The 19,112-nt window shown below is 53.6% G+C and overlaps 1 protein-coding gene across 1 annotated transcript; it reads right to left on the bottom strand.

Annotated features, from left to right (window-relative positions):
* Positions 1 to 1,316: 1,316 nt before the first annotated feature.
* On the bottom strand, positions 1,317 to 18,731 carry P3H1 (prolyl 3-hydroxylase 1). Its single transcript, XM_034753483.1, has 14 exons — positions 18,553 to 18,731; positions 16,609 to 16,798; positions 16,178 to 16,309; positions 11,206 to 11,345; positions 10,071 to 10,160; positions 9,742 to 9,794; positions 9,133 to 9,254; positions 8,730 to 8,857; positions 7,858 to 7,953; positions 7,234 to 7,384; positions 5,700 to 5,817; positions 5,107 to 5,182; positions 2,802 to 2,942; positions 1,317 to 1,999 (listed from the first exon to the last, which is right to left on the bottom strand). Exons 1-14 carry the CDS (start codon positions 18,634 to 18,636, stop codon positions 1,856 to 1,858), a joined length of 1,665 nt encoding a protein of 554 aa, XP_034609374.1. The 5' UTR covers positions 18,637 to 18,731; the 3' UTR covers positions 1,317 to 1,855.
* Between the last annotated feature and the right edge of the window lie 381 nt (positions 18,732 to 19,112).

Below are 19,112 nucleotides of genomic sequence, written 5' to 3'. Positions count from 1 at the left end.
TGGCCTGGTTAGGAACTGCTGCCCTCAAGTGGGCAAACTACAGCCAGAAGGCTCTTCAGCCAACCAAACTGGAAGGGACCATCTATCCCAGTGCAGTTTCTATCCTACTTGCTGGATGCAGAGGCCTCAGTGCTTACGGAGAGGCCTTTAGCGTGGAAGGGCTTTGATTCCCAAAGGATGCTCCAGTAATCCCCACTAGCTCTGAGCATGGAAGAACGTGGCAGGGAAAAGCAGGGAGCCGGCCAGAACGGCAGCTTTTCGGCAGACACAGGCAGGTCACACGTCACTGGGATTCTGAACCCGTCTACATGGGACATCGATCAGCTCCAAGAATTGCAGTGACAACAGCCCATGCTGAGAGCACAGGAGATCCCAAGGGAATGGATATGGAGTATGGCAGGACAGCACAGCCCAGGCAAACTACATGGGGAGCGAATATTTAATAACAAGCTCTTCAGACTAGCAGACAAAGGTCTGACATGATCCAATGTCTGGACGCTGAAGCTGGACAAGTTCAGACTGGAAATCAGGTGTACGTTTTTAGCACAGAGTAATTAACAACTGGAAAAAGTTGCCAAGGGTCACGGTGGATTCTCCATCACTGGCCATTTTCAAATCAAGATGGGAGGTTTTTCTCCCGGATCTGCTGTAGGAATGATTGTGGGGCAGGTCTCTGGCCTGTGCTACAAAGGGGGTCAGGCGAGGTGACCCCAGGAATCCAGGACTTGACTTGCAGCACTCACAGCAAGCGCTTCGGAGAATAAGCAGAGGAGCACGGATGAGGGTTACAGGCATGAAACCTGGAAGGTGCAGAGATAAGAGAAGGGCCAGAAAGGACGCAGCAAGACAAGTGGGAGAGTGGAGACAAGCAAGGGAAAGATAAAGCGAGGGACAGAACAGGGGACAAGGGCATCGCCGCCATAAGATACCACCACAAGCATGGACAATACACAAGGCAGCTAACAGAGTGGGATCCAGATGGTCCATTGCCAGAGGGAGACATTCATTAAAGGGCCGTTGCGGGGCAAAGGAGGACAAGGACTGCAGTGGATACCGGACACCTCCCAAATGGGGTCCTCAGTGGGGAGTACAGAGCAGAATCCACAGCTCTGTAGCAAACAGACTTGCAGCATGAACCCCGGGCATTGAGTCAACAGACACCCCCACCCCCACCCCGTCTTCACAGCATCCCATGGCGCAGGGAGCTAACGGGTGCCTGGACTGCTGCCTATCTATCCACTCAGTGGATCGACTCTACTTATCCACAGACACCAGGCTGTGACCCAGGGAGGGGCTGCTCAAAGGAGACACCAACAGATTAGAAAAGAAACCTTTATTCCCTGGTTGTCACTGGAAGGCACTTAAACAGCCGTGATGCGTAGTGTGTTCGAACCGATGGGCCCTTTGGAGGGTCACTGGCTGCAGCTCCAACCCTGACCAGCATCCCCCTAACTCCCGGCCCTGGAAGTCCTCCCAGAAGCCCAGAACTTTGATCCCCCCCCCCCCGAACATGTATGTCTCACAGTCTCACCCTGGGTTAACCATGTCCTCTCTGCGGGAGATGGGGAGGCAGGATGTGACTAGCGACACCAGGCACTTCTCAGGCATGTGGCCCAGAGCAAATCCAGCAAAGCTTCCTCTCCAGTCCCAGCGACGCCTTGGCCTCTGGGCAGGCCAAGGAAATCTCTGCTCCTGCCAAGGGCTTTAAGGGAATTAGTCGCCTTCAGTCCCAGGTCCAGTGTCCTGAATCCACGAGCTGCAGTCAAGGGGGTTTGAGTCCTGAAATGCGATAGCTAGTCCCGCTTCCCCCAGCGGGGCCGAGCTGGCGCCTAACGGGGCCCTGCCTGGAGGGCCATCACAACTCGTCCTTTCCCTCTACACTCTGCCCGGGAGCGTCTGTCGTGGCTGGCAGCTCTGCTTCCGGCCCCTTCACCTGAGACAAATCCACCTCCTCTGTGTTGAAGAGCATCTTCACCAGGTCGTCGGCCTGCACACGCTCCTGGGGGGGAAGGGCAGGTTAGAGCACGCTGCAAGAGCCAGACCCCTGCTTTGCCCTCGTGGCACTGGGGTCCCCGGGGCATAATGGGATCACACCCCAAATGCAAGGGCATAGGACTCAGAGGGACCTCCTGGGTCAGTGAGTCCAGTCCCTGCTATCACAGCCACCCCTTCAGAAGCTTGGGCGCCTGCTCCAGAATCTCATTGTTCGGATGGCTAGAAACCTCCTAATGTCCAGCCTGAGTCTACTCCTGGCCAGCCCAATTATTCTCGTGCTGATGTTGTTCTTTAGCCCAAATGGCTCTTCACCCCACCTGGTGCAGTTATAGACACCAATCCGCTCCCTCTCAGCCTGCGTTTCAGGCTACCCAAGCCCTGCTCTTTCAGTCTGCTCCGTAAGATCGGCTCTCCATCCCCCTGAGCATCCCAGCAGCCCTTCTCTGCCTCACTCCAGCATGGATTCATCTTTCTAGCACATGGGGTGACCAGAGCGCACACTGCTCCAGATGGGGTCTCACCAGTGCTTGGTGCAATGACATGAGAACTTCTCAACCTCTACTGAAAATACATGCCCCAACACAGTCCAGGCATGCACAGCAGCTGCAGGGGGAAAGGCATGTCCCTGGGGATCTCGCCCAGCTGTTTCCCGTGCCCCAGAGCCCATTGTGGTGCTATGGAAGCCTCCTTGAGGAAGGCAGGGGAGAGGAGGAGTGGGCAGACTGAGCATGTGCACAGCTGGGGGACAGGCGTGCGTGTGAGTGGAGAGGTGCCGAGGCAGGATGCCAATGTGGGGCAGAACTTACTCGTTCGCTGTGTCGCGGGTCCAGAGTGAACCACAGGGCGATGGCGCACCGCTGGCCCTTGGTCACGGCCTTCACCCCATGAGGGTTCTCCGAGCCAGAGGAGAAGCCGACCGCACGCCCGCACTGCGGCTGCACCTCTGCCTGCAGGGGACAGACGCACGGATTAGGAGCTCCTAACCATCCAGGCAGCAGTGAGACATGAGGGACGGGTGAGGTAAGAGCCAGTAGACAGGCCAGGCAATGGGGGAGAATGCTGTTCACTGAGATGGGTGTGCAACAGGGGAGACAGGGCCCTGGGGGCCAGCTGGAGAGGGGATATTGGGGAGATTAGAGTCTCCAGTGCAGGGCAGAAGCAGGGGCAGAGGGGTGGTGACAGGGGACTATGCTCTTAGACCCTGCTGTGCAGAGGGAACTCCAGGCCATGCCGGCGAGTGGGCGTCTGCCCAGGAAGTGGCTGGGACAGCCCAGGCCATATGCACTCGGCTCCCCAGCTCTCCTGGAGGTTCCATCTGCACCCAGCCTGAGCGATGCAGCACATGCTCTGCCACTGGTGGCTTCCCCAGGCTCCTGGAGGCCATGGAGGCTAGCCAGGCAGTCAGACGCCAGGAGTTTAACCTCAGGCATCGTGACCAGATGCAGCTCCCCCTCCTCCACGGGGATCACTCCTGCCTTGTACTGCAGCACAGCCCCCATTCTGCCCCTTGGGACGTGGTCTAATTAAAATATAACCATGCAAATTATTGTTGCTACCACCGTTATATAATTGCAACGAATCTTATACAAAATATATCTCCTGGCCAGAAAGGGTTAAACAGCTTGCAGGCTAACTAGTCCAAAGGCGACCTTTAAAGACATGTTAGAAATGGTAAGTAGGGCCATTCTATGGCTAGATAGGCTAGAACTTTGCAATGCAAACCTATATTGTTAGACGTGATACTAATTGTGTGTAGCTTAGATGCTACCCATGTAACAGACAGTTCCTATTTGTCACTATAGCTATTAATTCAGAGATCAAAACAGAATATTAACATTTAAATGAATCTTGGGTGAAATGTCATTGTCTATAGGTCCCTGAAGTTTGTGATAGACCGCCTAATGGATAAATTGCCCTATGTTAATTTGTGTAACTAATTACTGGTGGTGTTTAGAAAACAGAAGGTTACATCCAAAGCCTATTGTTTACCCAGGACTGTACGGTCAAGTGGATGCTAGAACATTGTATACAAAGACCCTTGGGTTCTGATCCTGTTTGAGCTGTTTAAGGTTTCATGTAGGGGAAGCCTAAGCCACAAGGACTGAGATCCCACTTCTGATTGAAATATAACCATTGGACTATAACCTATGGACCATTTCTGAAAGAACCCCTTGCAACTGCAAAGCTCACCATCTTAGCTATGAATCTGAACCTCCAGAAGTGAACTCATGTTTGTATGTATCTTTTAACCATATTCTCTCTCTTGTTTTTTTTAATAAATTTTAGTTTAGTTAGTAAGAATTGGCTGTAGCATGCGTTTGGGTTAGATCTGGAATATTCAGTAACCTGGGAGGTGATGTGTCCGATCCTTTGGGATTGGTAGAACTTTTTCTTTTATGTGATGAAATACGATTTTCAGAAATCTTCATCATATTTGGCTTGGGTACCTGGATGGAGGCCTGAGGCTGGGTTACTTCAAAAGAACTGTGTTGTTTGGACTTCTGAGTAACCAGTAAGGTACAACAGAAGCTGTTTAGCACTGGCTGGGTAAATCTAAGTGTTGAATTATCCACCAGCTTTGGGGTTTGTCTGTCCCATTCTTTGCAGTTCACCCTAATTGAGTGACCTTGGCTGGCTCCCCACTGGGACCCCAGTCACACCCCTCTGTAGAGACAGCTCCGTCCCACTTCAGAGCACAGCCATCTCCATTTCCCAGCCAGGGTACCAGTGGGAGCACTGCCCCAGCTCAGCAGGCCAGTCCCTGCCTCAGCCCTGGGAGCCAGGCCGCCCTCTCGGCACTGTAACAGTGGGGAGTTATTCCTGACCAGCTCCATGCACAGATGCTCTTAGTCCAGTGCATTAAGCTAATTCGGAGTAAAGCATTCTGGAATCAAAGCATCCACACAGGGAGTTAATTAGGAGTAGTTAATCCACATTAAAGTCACACCCTACCTCATTCTGGATTAATTTTCAAGTGCAGACAAGCTCTTAGGGTGAACCCCGAGTGTCAGCCTCAGGCAGAGTGAGGCAGGAACTGAGGAGAGCAGAAACGAGTCGCCAACCTCTCCAGAGCTGCCCAAACTGGGCCCTTGGGGCAGACAAGCTACTTACAGTCACAGTGGTGGCGTCCAGTTCGGTGAAGTAGAAGGCTCCTCCTTCGAAGTCCCCATTGAGATACAGGATGGCACTAGAGCCAGACACAGAGCAGAGAAGGCATTCACTACCCAACAGCCTAGGGCCTCAGCACGCCGCGCTCTGCCCTCAGGCTCCCAGCCTTGCGAGGACTAGCCAGAGAAGAGACACTTACTGATCCCTCTCCCCCTTTCCCAAGCAGGCAGCGAGCACAGCAGGGCGCCTTTCTGCAGCCCTGCTGCTAGCGACTCTGAACGCCGGAGAGCTCTGGACCTTCCTTCACACACAACGATGTTCGGGAGCAGTTGTGGCCACACTTCTGAGACCCCCTATTCAGGAAGGTCCCTGTAACTAAGTGTGTTAGCCCCTTTAAGTGTAGGTGTTTGCAGCCTGTCACTGGGGCTCAGTGTGGAATTCTGGGAAATGTAGTTCCGTAGTAGGGACTGAAAGGCCAGAGACCAGGTGACCAAGTAGAACCAGGCAGTTGCGGGGTGAGGATGGGGACTCAGTCTAGCTCCTGTGAGCCTAGGCAGTTTGTGCCTTGTGCCAAGCGCTGCTCGCATGGCTGTTACCTGTAGTCGCGGAAGGTGTACGCCGGCGGCTCCTTGACACACACCATGGCCTCTGCGTTGAGGATGCAGTTATCCACGTGCACGGCGTGGCTGGAGTCCGTCCGGTCCGCCTGCTTATCTGAGATGAAACGAAGCGTGGTTGGTTACAGAGCCTGTCCTGAGACAGCAGGACGTCCGCCTATGGTCACCAACCCCTGCGCCCCAGGGCGCTCACAGCAAGGACACCCTCACCCCATGAGCCTCTCCCCTCACAATGCTCTGACCTGCAATTTCAGGGAGGCCAGAATTCAGTGGCGGCTGGCAAAGCTCTGGTCCCTTGTTCCCTAGGCCTATAGGGAGTGGCACTGCTCCATGTTTTAGGGCTGCAACACCCCCAGACCTACCCCAACATCTCAATGGGAGCTCATGAGGCCAGTTCAAACAATGACATGTTATAACTATCCCACTGCTCAGCCTCGCGGACGCATCCAGCCAATGCGTTTTCCAGTGAGGTAGGATGCGCTGGGCGATACTGGGAATGGCTGGCCAAGTTCCTGGGGTGGGGAACTAGGAGTTCAAGCAACCCCCAGAATTCCCAGTCACATCTGCCCCTGCCCATGAGACTCAGCACCTCCCTCCCAGATTTTTAAAGGTACGTACATGTCGTTGGGCTCAGCACTGCAACAGCAAATTGATTTCGGAGCCTAAGTCTCATGTTCCTTAGGAGCCTAAACCCACTGACAGGATTTTGGCTCAGTTCCTAAATCACTTTGGAAAATGAGAGTCTCCTAAGTCAGCTAGGAGTGTGCAGCCACAGCGTAATACATTTCACAATCTGGGCCGGGAGCTTTAAGTGCCTCTGAATGCTGGAAACCTGAATCACTTCCCTTGCCTCCTCTGGTGTCTAGAGCTCCAGCGCCCCACATCCAGCTGCCAACCCCCCGGCTGCTGCTTTAGGTGATGCTGTTATTTGCTGCCAGCAAAACATGGAGGCATTTGTGAATCGAAGCCGCTGTAAAATCAAGGGCTGAGCTCTGTTCAGCTTGCCACAGAACAGGCAGAGCCTTGGTGCCTGTCTAGGGGACACGGCTGAAGCTCTGAGCAGTGATTAGAACACGTCATCTCCCTCTCCCACTGCATAGTTCACTCCCCACGTCCTCCAACTTTAGCAACCAAGTCTGCACAGCTGCAAAGCCAGCCCAGCCAATAGGGAGGGAGCTGGGTTCGGTCCCCTCCTGCACATCAACAGGATGGTTCGCTAAGTGCCAGTCAGTCACTTACACCGGGGCCAACCCACCGACACCACCTGGGCTGCACAGGCAGCACCGAGGGCAGAATCCTTATTACGAGGCAGGTGTGAGACAGAGAGCCCACTGGAGAAGTGGTTTGATGGTTGTGAAGGGAGTCCCGCCGGCAGCAGCTGCCCACAGGGCCGTGGCGGGAGAAGGAGGGGTCCTGCCACCAGCAGCAGCCTGAATCACGACCCCCGGGAAGGGGGAAGCACAAGGCCAGCAGCCCACTGAACAGGGGCAGGGGGAGCGCGCCAGCTACTCACCTTCGATGGCTGTGCGGCACACCAGGTGAGAGTAGGAAAAATAGAGCGGGGTGTCCAGGCGGAAGTAGGACTCCATCACGTGCCGCACCTTCTCTGTCACATTGTAGTAGAGCCGGGCGCTGTGCATGGACACTTTGCCCTCCTGCCCCAGCTGCAGGGGGAGACAGAGAGCAGGAGCAGCGGTCAGGCGGCCTGGTTTCTTCCCCAGTGATCTCACCAGGCTTTGTCCCCAGAGCCAGCAGTTTGGGCTGGAGGGAAGGGCAATGATAGAGACATCTCCTTTCTGCAACCCGTGAGGGCACAAAGCCCTGGCTGATACGGGGGGCGCAGTTCTGTAAACTCACCAATCGTTACTCTGGGGCCTGAATGGGCAGGATACACCCTGGCGACGCTGCCATTCTCCGAACTGGGCTTCCTCGGGGGGCTCCCCAAATTTGTTTATGCCTCCAGGTGACAGAACAGGTTGGGTGCAAAGCATCCAGCTAACGCCTCCTTCCCCCGACCTGCCCCATCCCTTCCAGCCCATCTCCCCCACACTCCTCCCAGCCTTTCCCCAGTGCTAGCTGCACTTTTCTCCCAACCCACGTCCAGAGCCTCCCCCCTCAGTCAAACAAGCAATCCTACCTTGAGGGCCTTATAGACTGTCACGCCATAGAAGGTCTCGCTGGGAGTGTGAGGGGAGGTTTTCCCGCGATAGCCATCCCCAGCAGACGCAGCTGCCTGCAAAACCCAGCGTCAGACGTGAGACCCCCCCACGCTGCCGCTTGCTCCTGAGAGAAGGGCAGGGAGACAGGCCAAGCCCTCAGAGATCCTGAGCAGGCACGACAGGGCCAGAACCACCCCTCCCCCATCTTTTCCGGGAGGCTTTTCTCTGGAAAGGGGCAGATGTGAAGCCAAAGAGCACAGGAGCCTGCCAGGCTAAAACCCATAACATGGTCCCAGTGAAATAGTTCAGGGTCCCAGGCAAGCAGTTCAGATCCTGCCCCCTTGACACGCTGCAGATCCTCACTACCCCAAATCCAGCCTCCCAGCCCGAGCTCTCCCACACCCGGCAGACACAGACCCTCCCAAGACCGGCCTGAGACCCGTGGCAGCCAATGCCATGGGGGTGTGATTATGCTCTGAGCTGGGTAACAGCGATCCTGGCGTGCAGGAGCCAGTGGGGCGGAGGGATGGGACATTCCCCGAGTCAAGCGGATAGGAGGGCTGCGCTGGGGATCTAAAGTCCTGGCTTCAGAATTGCAGAACGAGACTGGATTTAATTCCTCTCTATGGTTCACTCTGGATTGTACTTTTAAATAGGTGACAGCCCCACTCCCCAATGCACTCCACACTTCAGCCCCATCCTCCCCTCCCAGGGTCACTCAAAGCAACTCCTTCCCTGCCCCTGCTCAGCCCCCCATCGCTTAGAGCTGTCCTTCTCCAGCCGCCACGCCAGCCGCTCCCCTCTCGCCTCCCCAGCCTCCGGGTGCTGGAGCCTGCGACGAGCTACTCACGTTGGTGAGTTTCTGCAGCTCCACACACTCCTCCTCAGAGATGACTCCATCCACCACCACTCGCTGAGAGCCGTTCAGCAGCCTGGAGTTCATGGTGACGCTGAGCCCGTCGTACAGTAGGGGCCCACCTAGAGGGCCAAGGAGCAACAGTGGAATCGGCGAGCCCTCAGCGGGGGTGGGGGGGGGTGTCGGGTGTCAGAGCGCACTGGCTGCGTGACATGTACAGAGGGTGGCATGCACAAGAAGGGGAGAGATGCCATTTCGCCTCAGCCACAAGCCACCCCTTTGGTGGCATTGAACATCCCGCTCTCTGCCCACAGCCCCCGGCTACACAGCACACAGGAGTGACAGCCTGGCTGTCTGCTGGGGTCACCGGGGCACATTTCACATCTCCCCCTCTTACCTTCCCGCACGAACTTGCTCATGTCCACAGACTCTTTGGTTTTCTCCTCCACCAACGTCTCTATCTCTTTCATCAGGTTGCCGATCTCCTCGGAGATTCGAGCCGCCGTCTCGCGCTCTACCCTGGGCACAAAGAAGCTGCTATGAGCTGCTCTCTGGCCTCTGGGGCGGACGGCTAAGTGACCAGCCAATTGGGAGACGGGCAGGGGGCTGGGGGCAGCAATCCTGAGGCCTCCACAGAGGGGGCAGAGACCGAGAGGCACAGGGGAAGGGGATGAAGCTGTGGGATGGGTTCAACAGTCAGGCGGACGGGGCGGGCAGTGCCCCAGCTGGGGGCTCAGCAGCCCGACGACATGCCCGTAACACCTTCCTGATGCAATTCATTCCAGGCCTAGCTCCCATGTTACACAGCATCCCATCCCACTGGCCTGCTCAGAAACCCTCGCAGCCGCTCCTGGAACCACCAGGCCCCCCCCCGCTGCAGCAGATGGGTTTGGAGGATTCAGCTGCAACGCCGCACTAACAGAAACCCCCACGACAGCGATTCCACATGCCAGCAGTGGGAGCAAAGAGACGATGCTCCAGCCAGTGTTACTGAACGAGTTCTCACTTCTGCTTCTCACGCAGCCGCTTTGGGATCACCTCCTCTGGGGTCCACGTGTCCTAAAGGCCGGAAGGAAACCAGAGATAAGGAACCTCATCCTTGCCCGAGACACCCCAGCCTGGCTCACACACAAGGGTGCAGCCCTGTGCGGGGACAGACAACAGTGCCATTAAAGAGCATCACAGCTTCCTCTCCTCCTACACAAATCCACGCCCCCAGCACAGCTCCTCCCCTCGGTGCCCTACAGACCCCACCCCCGAGCATTCAGTCTAACCCTGCCCACTTCGAGTTCCCGCAGGTGTGTCCAGTACCAGGCCAAGGGACTTTCCACTCACCGGGTCCACAAATGGAATCCCAAAGGCATCGTAGCTGAAAAAGAGCAGCTCCTTCTCCAGCAGACTGCGCTGGCGATACACCTGGATATTCTGAAAGCGTGGGAGAGACGGATGGGTCAGAGCAGCCTACATGGGCTTTCCAATAGACAAGCTGGTCTGGCCACTGGGGGAACCAGCAGCCATGAGACGAGCATTACAGAGACCAACAGATTTCCAAAACTGGAGGTGTGGTGGGGATGAAAGTGCATGATTCTGCTATTCTATGCCACGTTTCAATCCCTCTCAATACACCTCAATCCAGCCCTGCAGCCCCCTGCTCTTCCAGTCCCGGCTCCCTACATAGCTCAGTCCATGGAGACCATTTCCAGTCTGAAAAACGTAGGGATGAGCGTTAACGCCAGGTTCCAAATGGAAAGCTGCTCTCACCCCTACCCACAGACTCTCCATAAAACATCCCCCCTTCCCATTAACTCCCACTTTGTAATGGTAGCAAATAAAGTCAACATGTTGATTTGGCGAGATGGGTGGGGCTGGTTGCACCGACACTCCCCATTATAAAATCCTGTTTTCATTTGCTTATCCCTTTGCCAAACTTTAACCATCCGGGCTGAAACGTCCCACACTGAATGTCTGCTTCGGGCTGGGTATTTTTCATTTCGGCCATTTTAGCAGTTTCTGCAAACGAAACGCCTGCAACAGGCCCTGATGTTTCAGAGGAAGGCGCAGAACCCCACACTGGATCAGCACGCACTAACATGCCGACGGGATAGGCTTCTCCCTAGCCCTGCCAGTCAGTGATTGGCTGGTGCCCTGAGGCAGGAGGCTAGCTTACGCTTATTCCTGGCTCACATAACCAGAAATCTGCAAAATCCTCCAGCCATTTTTATTGTGTTGCTTGGGCTGCGCTTTGACCAGGGGTTCTGCATCCAGTCCCTTCAGCGCCAACTGGAACGTACACGCGATGAATGAAGACGGCCAATCCTAATGCTGACCAGACTGCAGCCCGCCTGCCCTACAAATACCAATCCCAGGTCTGCAGATGCTGCTTCAACAGGCCTGGGAATCACGAGATGAGACCAGCAAACTGGCAGAACTCGAGGAGTGGTTTGCTGGGGACAGACTGAAGATCACTCACTTCTCGAGGACCGATAGGTGCAGCCAGCCTTTCCCCAAGGACAGCTGTGTAGTAGGCCAAGTTCTGATTCATCACTTCATCGTTAGGGAAGAAAAGCAAGTAGGTCTTGGCGCATTCAATGGCTTTCTCGTAATTCCCACCTGCAAAGAGAAATCGGCTCATGAAGAGAAGCCTCCCCTCTGTGCTCTGCAGGACGCTGGCAAGGAGGGCGCAGAACAGGGACGACGCTAGGGCACATTTCCAGCATAAGGACAGTCAGACTCAGATTTAGCACAGAGTCAGATTCAGACATAAGAACAGGCCGTACTGGGTCAGACCAAAGGTCCATCTCGCCCAGTCTCCTGTCTTCCGACAGTGCCAATGCCAGATACACCTCTACCCGATGTAACGCGACCGGATACAACACGAATTCAGATACAACGTGGTAAAGCAGCGCACGGGGGGGGGGGGGGGGGGGGGCTGCGTGCTCTGGCGGATCAAAGCAAGTTCGATATAACGCGGTTTCACCTATAACACGGTAAGATTTTTTGGCTCCCGAGGACAGCGTTATATCGGGGTAGAGGTGTATTACAGAGGGAATAAACCGAACAATTAGCAAGTGATCCAAACCCTGTCATCCACTCCCAGCGTCTGGCAGTCAGAGGCTGGGGAAACCCCGAGCCTTGGGTTGCATCCCTGACTATTTTGGCTAATAGCCACTGATGGACCCATCCTCCATGAACTTACCTAGTTCCAATTCCCAGCAATGGGAAACCTTGGTGTTCAAACGCTTCTCTCTGAAGCCTAGGACTGGTTCCTCACTCCCGTTCAGTCTTATCGTCATGATCAGTTTGATTTCTAACATTTATCTTTTGTTTCCCAGTTTCACAATCATGGGGAGCAATTTTTCCCTGCACTGCAGAAGAACAGCCATGAGCAATGGCTCTGAAGCCCAGCGGTAATAGTAACTGCAACACCTGCGATAATCCAGCCAGTAGGTGAAACAAGGGGGGTTTCCCTTACACTTCTGAATGGGAATCACTTATTCTCAGCAATACAAGGGTCACGGTGTCAGACTGGCCAGTGCGGTAAGTAACGAGACACTGGCTCTGCAGTAGGAACTGTCCTGGCTGCTCTGGAAACAGGGAGATCTCTCCTCTCAGCTCTTCATTCCACTCTGGCTACTTCTACACCAGGCAAAGTCCCTCTTCCAAGTATTTCCCTGCACGGGGCTGGTTGGCTCACAATCCTTCGCTGATGTACTTTGCAACTCCAGCAAAGCACAAACTGGGAAGATGGACCAAGAGCACAAACCAGTTTGGAAATCACAAAAGGGAGCAGAAGGGAGCTCGGAAGAATAGAAGAACTCCGAGAAATGAGATCCAGTCTGTGCTGCAACCAGCTAGCATGAAATCATGCACCTCTTGTGTAGGTGAAGAGAGAAGAGTGAGTCTGGCATCTTTCCTCCTCCTCCCGGGCCTGGCCAATCTGCTTCGGACACAGCAGAGTTCACCTGATTTCAGAGGACTGAGCCCTGGAAACAACACCTCCCTCGGTAGAGCGAGTCCACAGCAGGATGGGAAAGGCTCAGAAGCACATTGGCATTTGGTAAGAGCCTTTGCAACAATGCGTAGCAGAGCCCCGCTTGGTTCTGCCTCTGCTCTGCTCCAAAAACCACTCAGAGGCCTTCCGACTCAGCAATCACCGGCGCAGTTTATTTACAGGGTGCAAATCACCACCTTCTTACCAGTTACAGCTTGGGGGGTTCAGCCTTAGGGACTTCTCAGTCTCTGAAGCCAGGAAGGAAGGAAGGAAGGAAGGACTACAATCTCCTTTCACTCTCTGGCTTCCCATCCTGCTTCCTTCCTCTGGGCCTGTACACAGCCCCCGGCTAATCCGGCTGGCTGCTGTTTCCCCTTCGCCAATCAGGCACAGGTTTTTCTACCCAGCTCCAATTTATCTCCCATAATTAGAGCCGGCGTGACAGAGGGCCGGCTCAGCAGTTCCTGCTCAGGACACTGTCACAGCCTTGTTTTGGGTCTGCAAGGGGTGACCATACCCTGTGCAACTCAGGTTTGTGATGGTCCCACAGCCCGTGTGTGAGGAGGGGGCGTGGGGGTGATGGGAGGGAGACCCTAGAAGCAGCCCCAGTTAAGCAGGGGAATGTAGCACTGCTCCCATAGCCAGTGTGGCCAAGAAACGGAGCCAGACACACAGACTTACTGCAGCTTCTCCACTGAGTGTGGAAGGCTTTGAGAGGAGCAGGGTGGAAGGCGTCTGGATTCAGCTGCTGCGCGTGCAGTCCTTTGGCGAGTGTCCTTACCAGATGTTCTTCTGCTCTCACCTAACAGTTTTGCTCAAAGTTCAACATGAGCAAAATACCAACAAGTGTCTGTTTTGTGATGGGAACATCCCTGGGCCTTTGCTACTCCTGTGTCTATCGTGCAGCAACAGCCACCGAGTCGCTGGAGCCTGCACCAGGGGAGGGGAGGGGAGCCCCCTGCTCAGAGCTGCCAGAACCTCACCACTCTGAAAACAGCTGCAGCTTCCCTCTTGGGATGGCAGCCAGATACCTTCCAGCCTAGCGGAAAGGAAACCACACCACCTGCTGGAGACAAAGAACTATGTGCCACGAAGCAATGAAATCACTCAGTTCTCATCTGCTGACAGGGAGGAACTAAACACAAGCACCTGGACCAGTGCAGAAGAATACACAGACGATCATTTCGTAGACAGCAGAGAGGCTTCAAAACAGTTTGGTTGGCGGCTGCAAGCAGGAAATAAATCAGATACTGGGAAGAGAGAAATGGGAAGACATGAAGGTCCCAATACCCTGGGATGGGAGCATCCCAGGAGCATGGACAGTTATCACGGAGCCAGGTAATGGATGTTACCAAAGCAAGGAGGAGGATACTGGACTCAGAGGCTCACCCCACTTCCATATCATCAGACAACACTGCTGCAGGCCTATCAGTTTTCACACTTGGAATCCGTGTCTAAGTACTATTTCTAAGCAGTGCACAGAGAGACCTAACACGTTCCATTATGACCCTCCATTTTCAGTCGCTTATAACTCCGACAAACTAATCATTTGAGCCAAAGTTTTCCAGGTTTCATTTCTTCCTCGGGTTGACTTTGTTCTGGAAAGTTTATGCAGAAGCTGAGAGGCAGTTCAGCCGTTTTCTAGGAGGAGGATAGTGAAAAATAGGCAGTTTTGCCAATGTTAAAAAAAAAATTCTGACTGTTTTCTGAATAGTTCTAATGCCTCTGTGGTTTGGAGCTTGAATGCTGGCAGGGGGCTGCCCTGGGACCAGGTAGGTGCCTTTCACTATCCCCACAAAACCTATCCAGATTTGGCCAATGTATAAGCCTCAGAAAATCATTTGCACGTACATAGCAGAACTTGTTCGACATTTGGCCCTTAATTTTCTGAATGTCCCAGTTGTGCTGGGCCTGACACCAGGCCGCCTGAGCCTCCTGCAACCAGCAAACACAGCGAGCTAGTGCACCAGGTGCGATACGGACGAGAGTGAGGATGATCCTCCTCCAGCTGCTACTGCTACTTTCCTTCCCCAAAATACCCGTTGGCCAAGTGAGGTTCACTGGGTTAGGAGACCATGAGTCCTAGTCTGACCTTTCCTACTGACTGACGTTAATAGCTTGGCACTTCACAGCTTTTCAAACGTTGTAATGAATAGAGGCCTCCTGCCTGGCTCCCAGTGTAGGGGTAAGTATAATTCCTCCCAACTTACAGATGAGATAACTCAGTATCAGACACTGCACCAGGAACAGAACCCGAGTTTTAATAGGGCAGAGCTGGGTCTGCCAAACTTAGAAACGCCGCCTCAGGCCGAATTTCCCAAACCTGGGACTCTAGGTCAGTAACGTGGAGTGGGCTGGCTGGGACACCACCACAGAGGCGAGGCTGCTAGGGCAGTGTTTGGGAAGGGTTAGGAAACAAAACCAAACAAATACTAACCTAACTCTCAAGTGCTGTGTATGTCGCTGTATGTTGTGCTAGTCTCAGCCTGTCCATCTGTTGGGACTGGAAGGGCCCATCTCATGCCCTTGCTTTGTCCAGCACCCTGCATGAGGGATCATCGCAATCCCAATCGGGGCCTCTAGGGGCTACCGTAATCCAGATCAGGAACATTGACCTCAGGGGTAGGGCGCTGCACTGGGAGCCAGGAGAACGACGTTGTATTCCTGGTTCTGCCTGACTTGCTGTATGAAGTTGGGCAAGTCACTTAGACCAACGTTTTCTGGGTGCCCAGCTGGAGACGCCTAGGGTGTCATTTTTCAGAGGGGCTGAGTGTCCACAACTTTCATTGACTTCAACTAAAGCTGAGAGATTCCGGATTTCTGAAATCAGGCTCTAGGTCTCCAGTCGCGCACCCAGAATCAGCGGACACTTGGCCTTAGTCTCTCCGAGCCTCGGTTCGCCAACTGTAACGCTCCTCTGCTATCTCCCCTGGGTATTGAAGATACACGCGTGAATGTCTGTGAGCTGTTCAGATACCACAGTTACAAGTGCAATAGACAAGCCCAGGAAGGAATATAAGATTCCGTAGTCAGTGCAGCATCTGGATAACGAGCAGAAAACAGGTCCTGGGGCTGCAAGCGAAGGCCGAGCAACAGAAGAAATACTGAACAGCTGCCTCGTTCCCTTGCACCGTCCCTCTGGGCACTGAATGGTGCGAGGGCACTGTGGGAAAATATGAGATAGTGTAATTTGCGGTTCTATCGTAACGCATGTACATAAAAGGGTCAGAGCGGACAACAGTAACTCTGGTGTTTCCTAACTTCTGAGTGCCTGACTCTGCAACACTGATAATCTTCCTCTAAGGTAGCTCTTTTGGGGGGACTCTTGTACCCTCCGCTATCCGTGCAAAAGAAAGAGGGACCAGGACAGCGAAGTTGTGCGCCAGTGACCCCAAGAACCCTGATGTCAGGGCTTCCCAAGCATCACAGAAATAAGAGAAATGCTTCTTACTGTTGTAATAGGCAAACTGCAGGTAGTTGAAGTGGGATGGAAGGAAATCCTCAATGGGCTTGTCCCGGCCCGGCTGGGAGGCTAGTTCTGTAACACAGCTCTGCTTACAGCTTAGCACCTGCCCGTAATGATCTGGGAGAGAAAGACAGCACATTGTATTGGGCAGGAGAGATCTGTACCAGAGCAGCATTCTTCAGCCAGGAGGAGGCTTCACTCAGGCATTACCATAGGCTTGGGAATTTAAATCCCCATTAGGTCAACCTTAGCACAAGCCATCAACCCCCCATCTCTCTGGTGGAAAGTACCCCGGAAATCTGACCTGATAGCCAAAAACATTCAAAGAGAAGCTACAGCAGTAAGTACAATATGCAGGGGCTCGAGGCAGGCAGTCCCTGTGCTACACGCCAGCTGGTTTACCCCGGTACACACACCCGTAATGGCCTGGACCAGGTCAGCATTGTATTCCAGGTAGTTGTAGCCTTCGTAATCGTAGGGCCCCTCGCAGAGAGCTCGACATTCAGTGTCAGCTACAAAATATTCCTCCAGGGCCTTCTCCAGATGCAGAATGGCTGGTAGCGGCTGCTCCTCTGTGTAGAACTTCACACCCAGGCGGAACTCGTGCTGCAAAGAGCCAGGAGGAAAAGTGAACCCAGGCCCCAGCCAGACACATTCCACCGTGGGTGCAGTTCAGCACTGTCCCGCCAATATCTCGCCCACCCTCTGATCGCTGAGGCCCAGGGGCAGTAGATTGTGGCTGTCCAACTTCATAGGGTCCCTCAATAAAAGAGATCTCCAAGCAGATGGCCGGCTGAATACATACCAGACAGACCACGGGGCCAGAGGACAGATGTTCTCTAAACAACAGATCAATACAGCCTTCAAAGCAAAACTTCTTTGCCAGAGAGGGGGTTAGTCTAGTGTGGCCAATGCTACCCAGGGCTCAGGGCTCTCATCTTTCATGCATCTGTTTGGGCCAAGGTCAATACATGGCCCGTTAGGCATGTAACATTTTGGCTCTTTCCCATGATGGGTCTGAGTGTTTGGGGAGGGAATAGGGGGGAGAAATCCCCCCATCCCAATATTTGCTGCTGGAAATTTCACAGTTAAAATAAATAAATAAATACATACAGTTCCACATTTCAGGTATTCCCAAAGATGAAGCGCTCTCTGGCTCTGTGCCGTGTGCACTGGGACAGGCTCTCAATTCAGCACAGTGTCACAGGAATGGCGCACTTCCACGCTGCTCCACATGGGAGAATCCTGCTCTCCCCAAAGGCCCCTTTACTGGTGCCCCCGGTACGTGGCCCCTTCACTGCACACATAGCACAGCTCTTTTAGCCAGCCAGCTCTTGTCCCATATGAGCTTCCCCTATCCAGTTGCACCCCTGAACCTCATGCGTCGGTGACAATGCAGACTGGATGGTTTAGGATCCCTGGTTCCAGGCCTTCTCCATTATTTTACATTAATTACCATCCATTTTTAAATTCTACCAGTTAGTAAAACACCTAGAGTTTTATTATCTGTGATGATGCCCCAGAAGTGCCCAGCCCCCTCCATATTCATTGGCTTAGATGCAGAATCTGACTCAGCAGGGTAGTCAGGAGGGAACTGGGGGTAGGATACCAGGCTGTTGCCTCCTGCTGTCATGTGAGCCCCTTTGCTACAAACTCATAGCCAAGGCCAGAGTGAGTCAACCACAGCCCCTCCTCTTGAACCTTAGGAGTGGCCTGCTAAGGAAGTGATTTTGACACATGGGCTTGGGTTCCTTACGATGTGGGCCCTTCCCTGAAAGGTTGCTTCCCCCATCTCCTCCCGAAACACTCACAAGTACTGATAAGGTCAGGTTTGATCTTCCTTGGCTGTCCTGGAGGGTGTCACCTGAGCTGAAGGGCAGGGGAGTCAAATCTTTAACCATGACATCCTTTCTCAACACTGTTCACTGGGTGTTGGTAGTTAAATAGGTGTTTAAAAATAGCAAAAGACATGAAAAGTTTTACAACACTGACAAAATCCTTTACTTCTCAATCACTCGGCTTTCACCTCCCTGTCCTGTGTGATGTCATTGTTTCACTCGGTCTCCATCACCAGACAGGACCTGAACTTCTACCACAGAAGCAGAACCCTCCCCCCAGCCTCTTTACCTGTCATAAACCAGCAACTAGGACACCCTTTTTATTCCATCATTTGTAGCCATTGCAGGTCAGCTCCAGAGGCCACCCGCCCTGCAGGTGCTGAGGGAGACTTTGCTCATTCAAACTCTCCACACAGACTTTGAGTGCCCAAGGAAATGATAGTGCTGGGCTGGTGAGTGAGGGTGGAAGCCGTGACCCTGAGGGGAGAACCCAAACACTTGGGGGAGGAAGGTTCTTCTTACCATGTGGGGCTTGGCTTCCAGGTCTGTGAAGTCCGACTCTTTGACTCCTGCCATCATCTGGTAATACTCCAGGTTCTGCCTCATCTCCACGTGGTCGGGGTTCCCCACAAAGAAGGTATGAGCAGCAGCCACGGCCTTATCAATCTTGTGGATCTAAGCAAAAAAACACAGGGAAAAGTGAGACTGAAGCCCGGACTCCCCGCTGCACAGGGATGGTGTACTCAGCACCCTGGGAACATGTTACTATATCAGCACGGCGCAGGTCTCAGCCACTTCTCTCTTGTTGACAGGACAAGGAGTAATGGTCTCAAGTTGCAGTGGGGAAGGTCTAGGTTGGTGTGACAGACCCAGACCAGTGGGGTACAGGAGTCTCGTAGAGGGCAAATATACTGGTCACTGGATGAGTAGTTTTCTGTTCCCTGAGTGACCAGAACAGGGGCTGTACTAGAGTAATCAGGAACCTGCTAGAACCAATTAAGCCAGGCAGGCTAATTAGGACACCTAGACCCAATTAAGAAGAAGCTGCTAGAATCAATTAAGGCAGGCTAATCAGGGCACCT

This window comes from Trachemys scripta, chromosome 19 (assembly GCF_013100865.1).
Source record: "Trachemys scripta elegans isolate TJP31775 chromosome 19, CAS_Tse_1.0, whole genome shotgun sequence".
Lineage (NCBI taxonomy): Eukaryota > Metazoa > Chordata > Testudines > Emydidae > Trachemys > Trachemys scripta.
The sequence above is the reverse complement of the archived record's forward strand: the minus strand, read 5'-3'. Positions and strand labels throughout refer to the sequence as shown.

Coding starts and splice junctions, on each gene's coding strand:
- P3H1 (XM_034753483.1), bottom strand. CDS start 18,636: ATGAGGCAGAACCTGGAGTATTACCAGATGATGGCAGGAGTCAAAGAG. Junction 8,858..9,132: donor GAGCAAGTTCGTGCGGGAAG/GTAAGAGGGGGA, acceptor TTGGCCCTCTAG/GTGGGCCCCTACTGTACGAC. Junction 5,183..5,699: donor TACACCTTCCGCGACTACAG/GTAACAGCCATG, acceptor GTCTGGCTCTAG/TGCCATCCTGTATCTCAATG.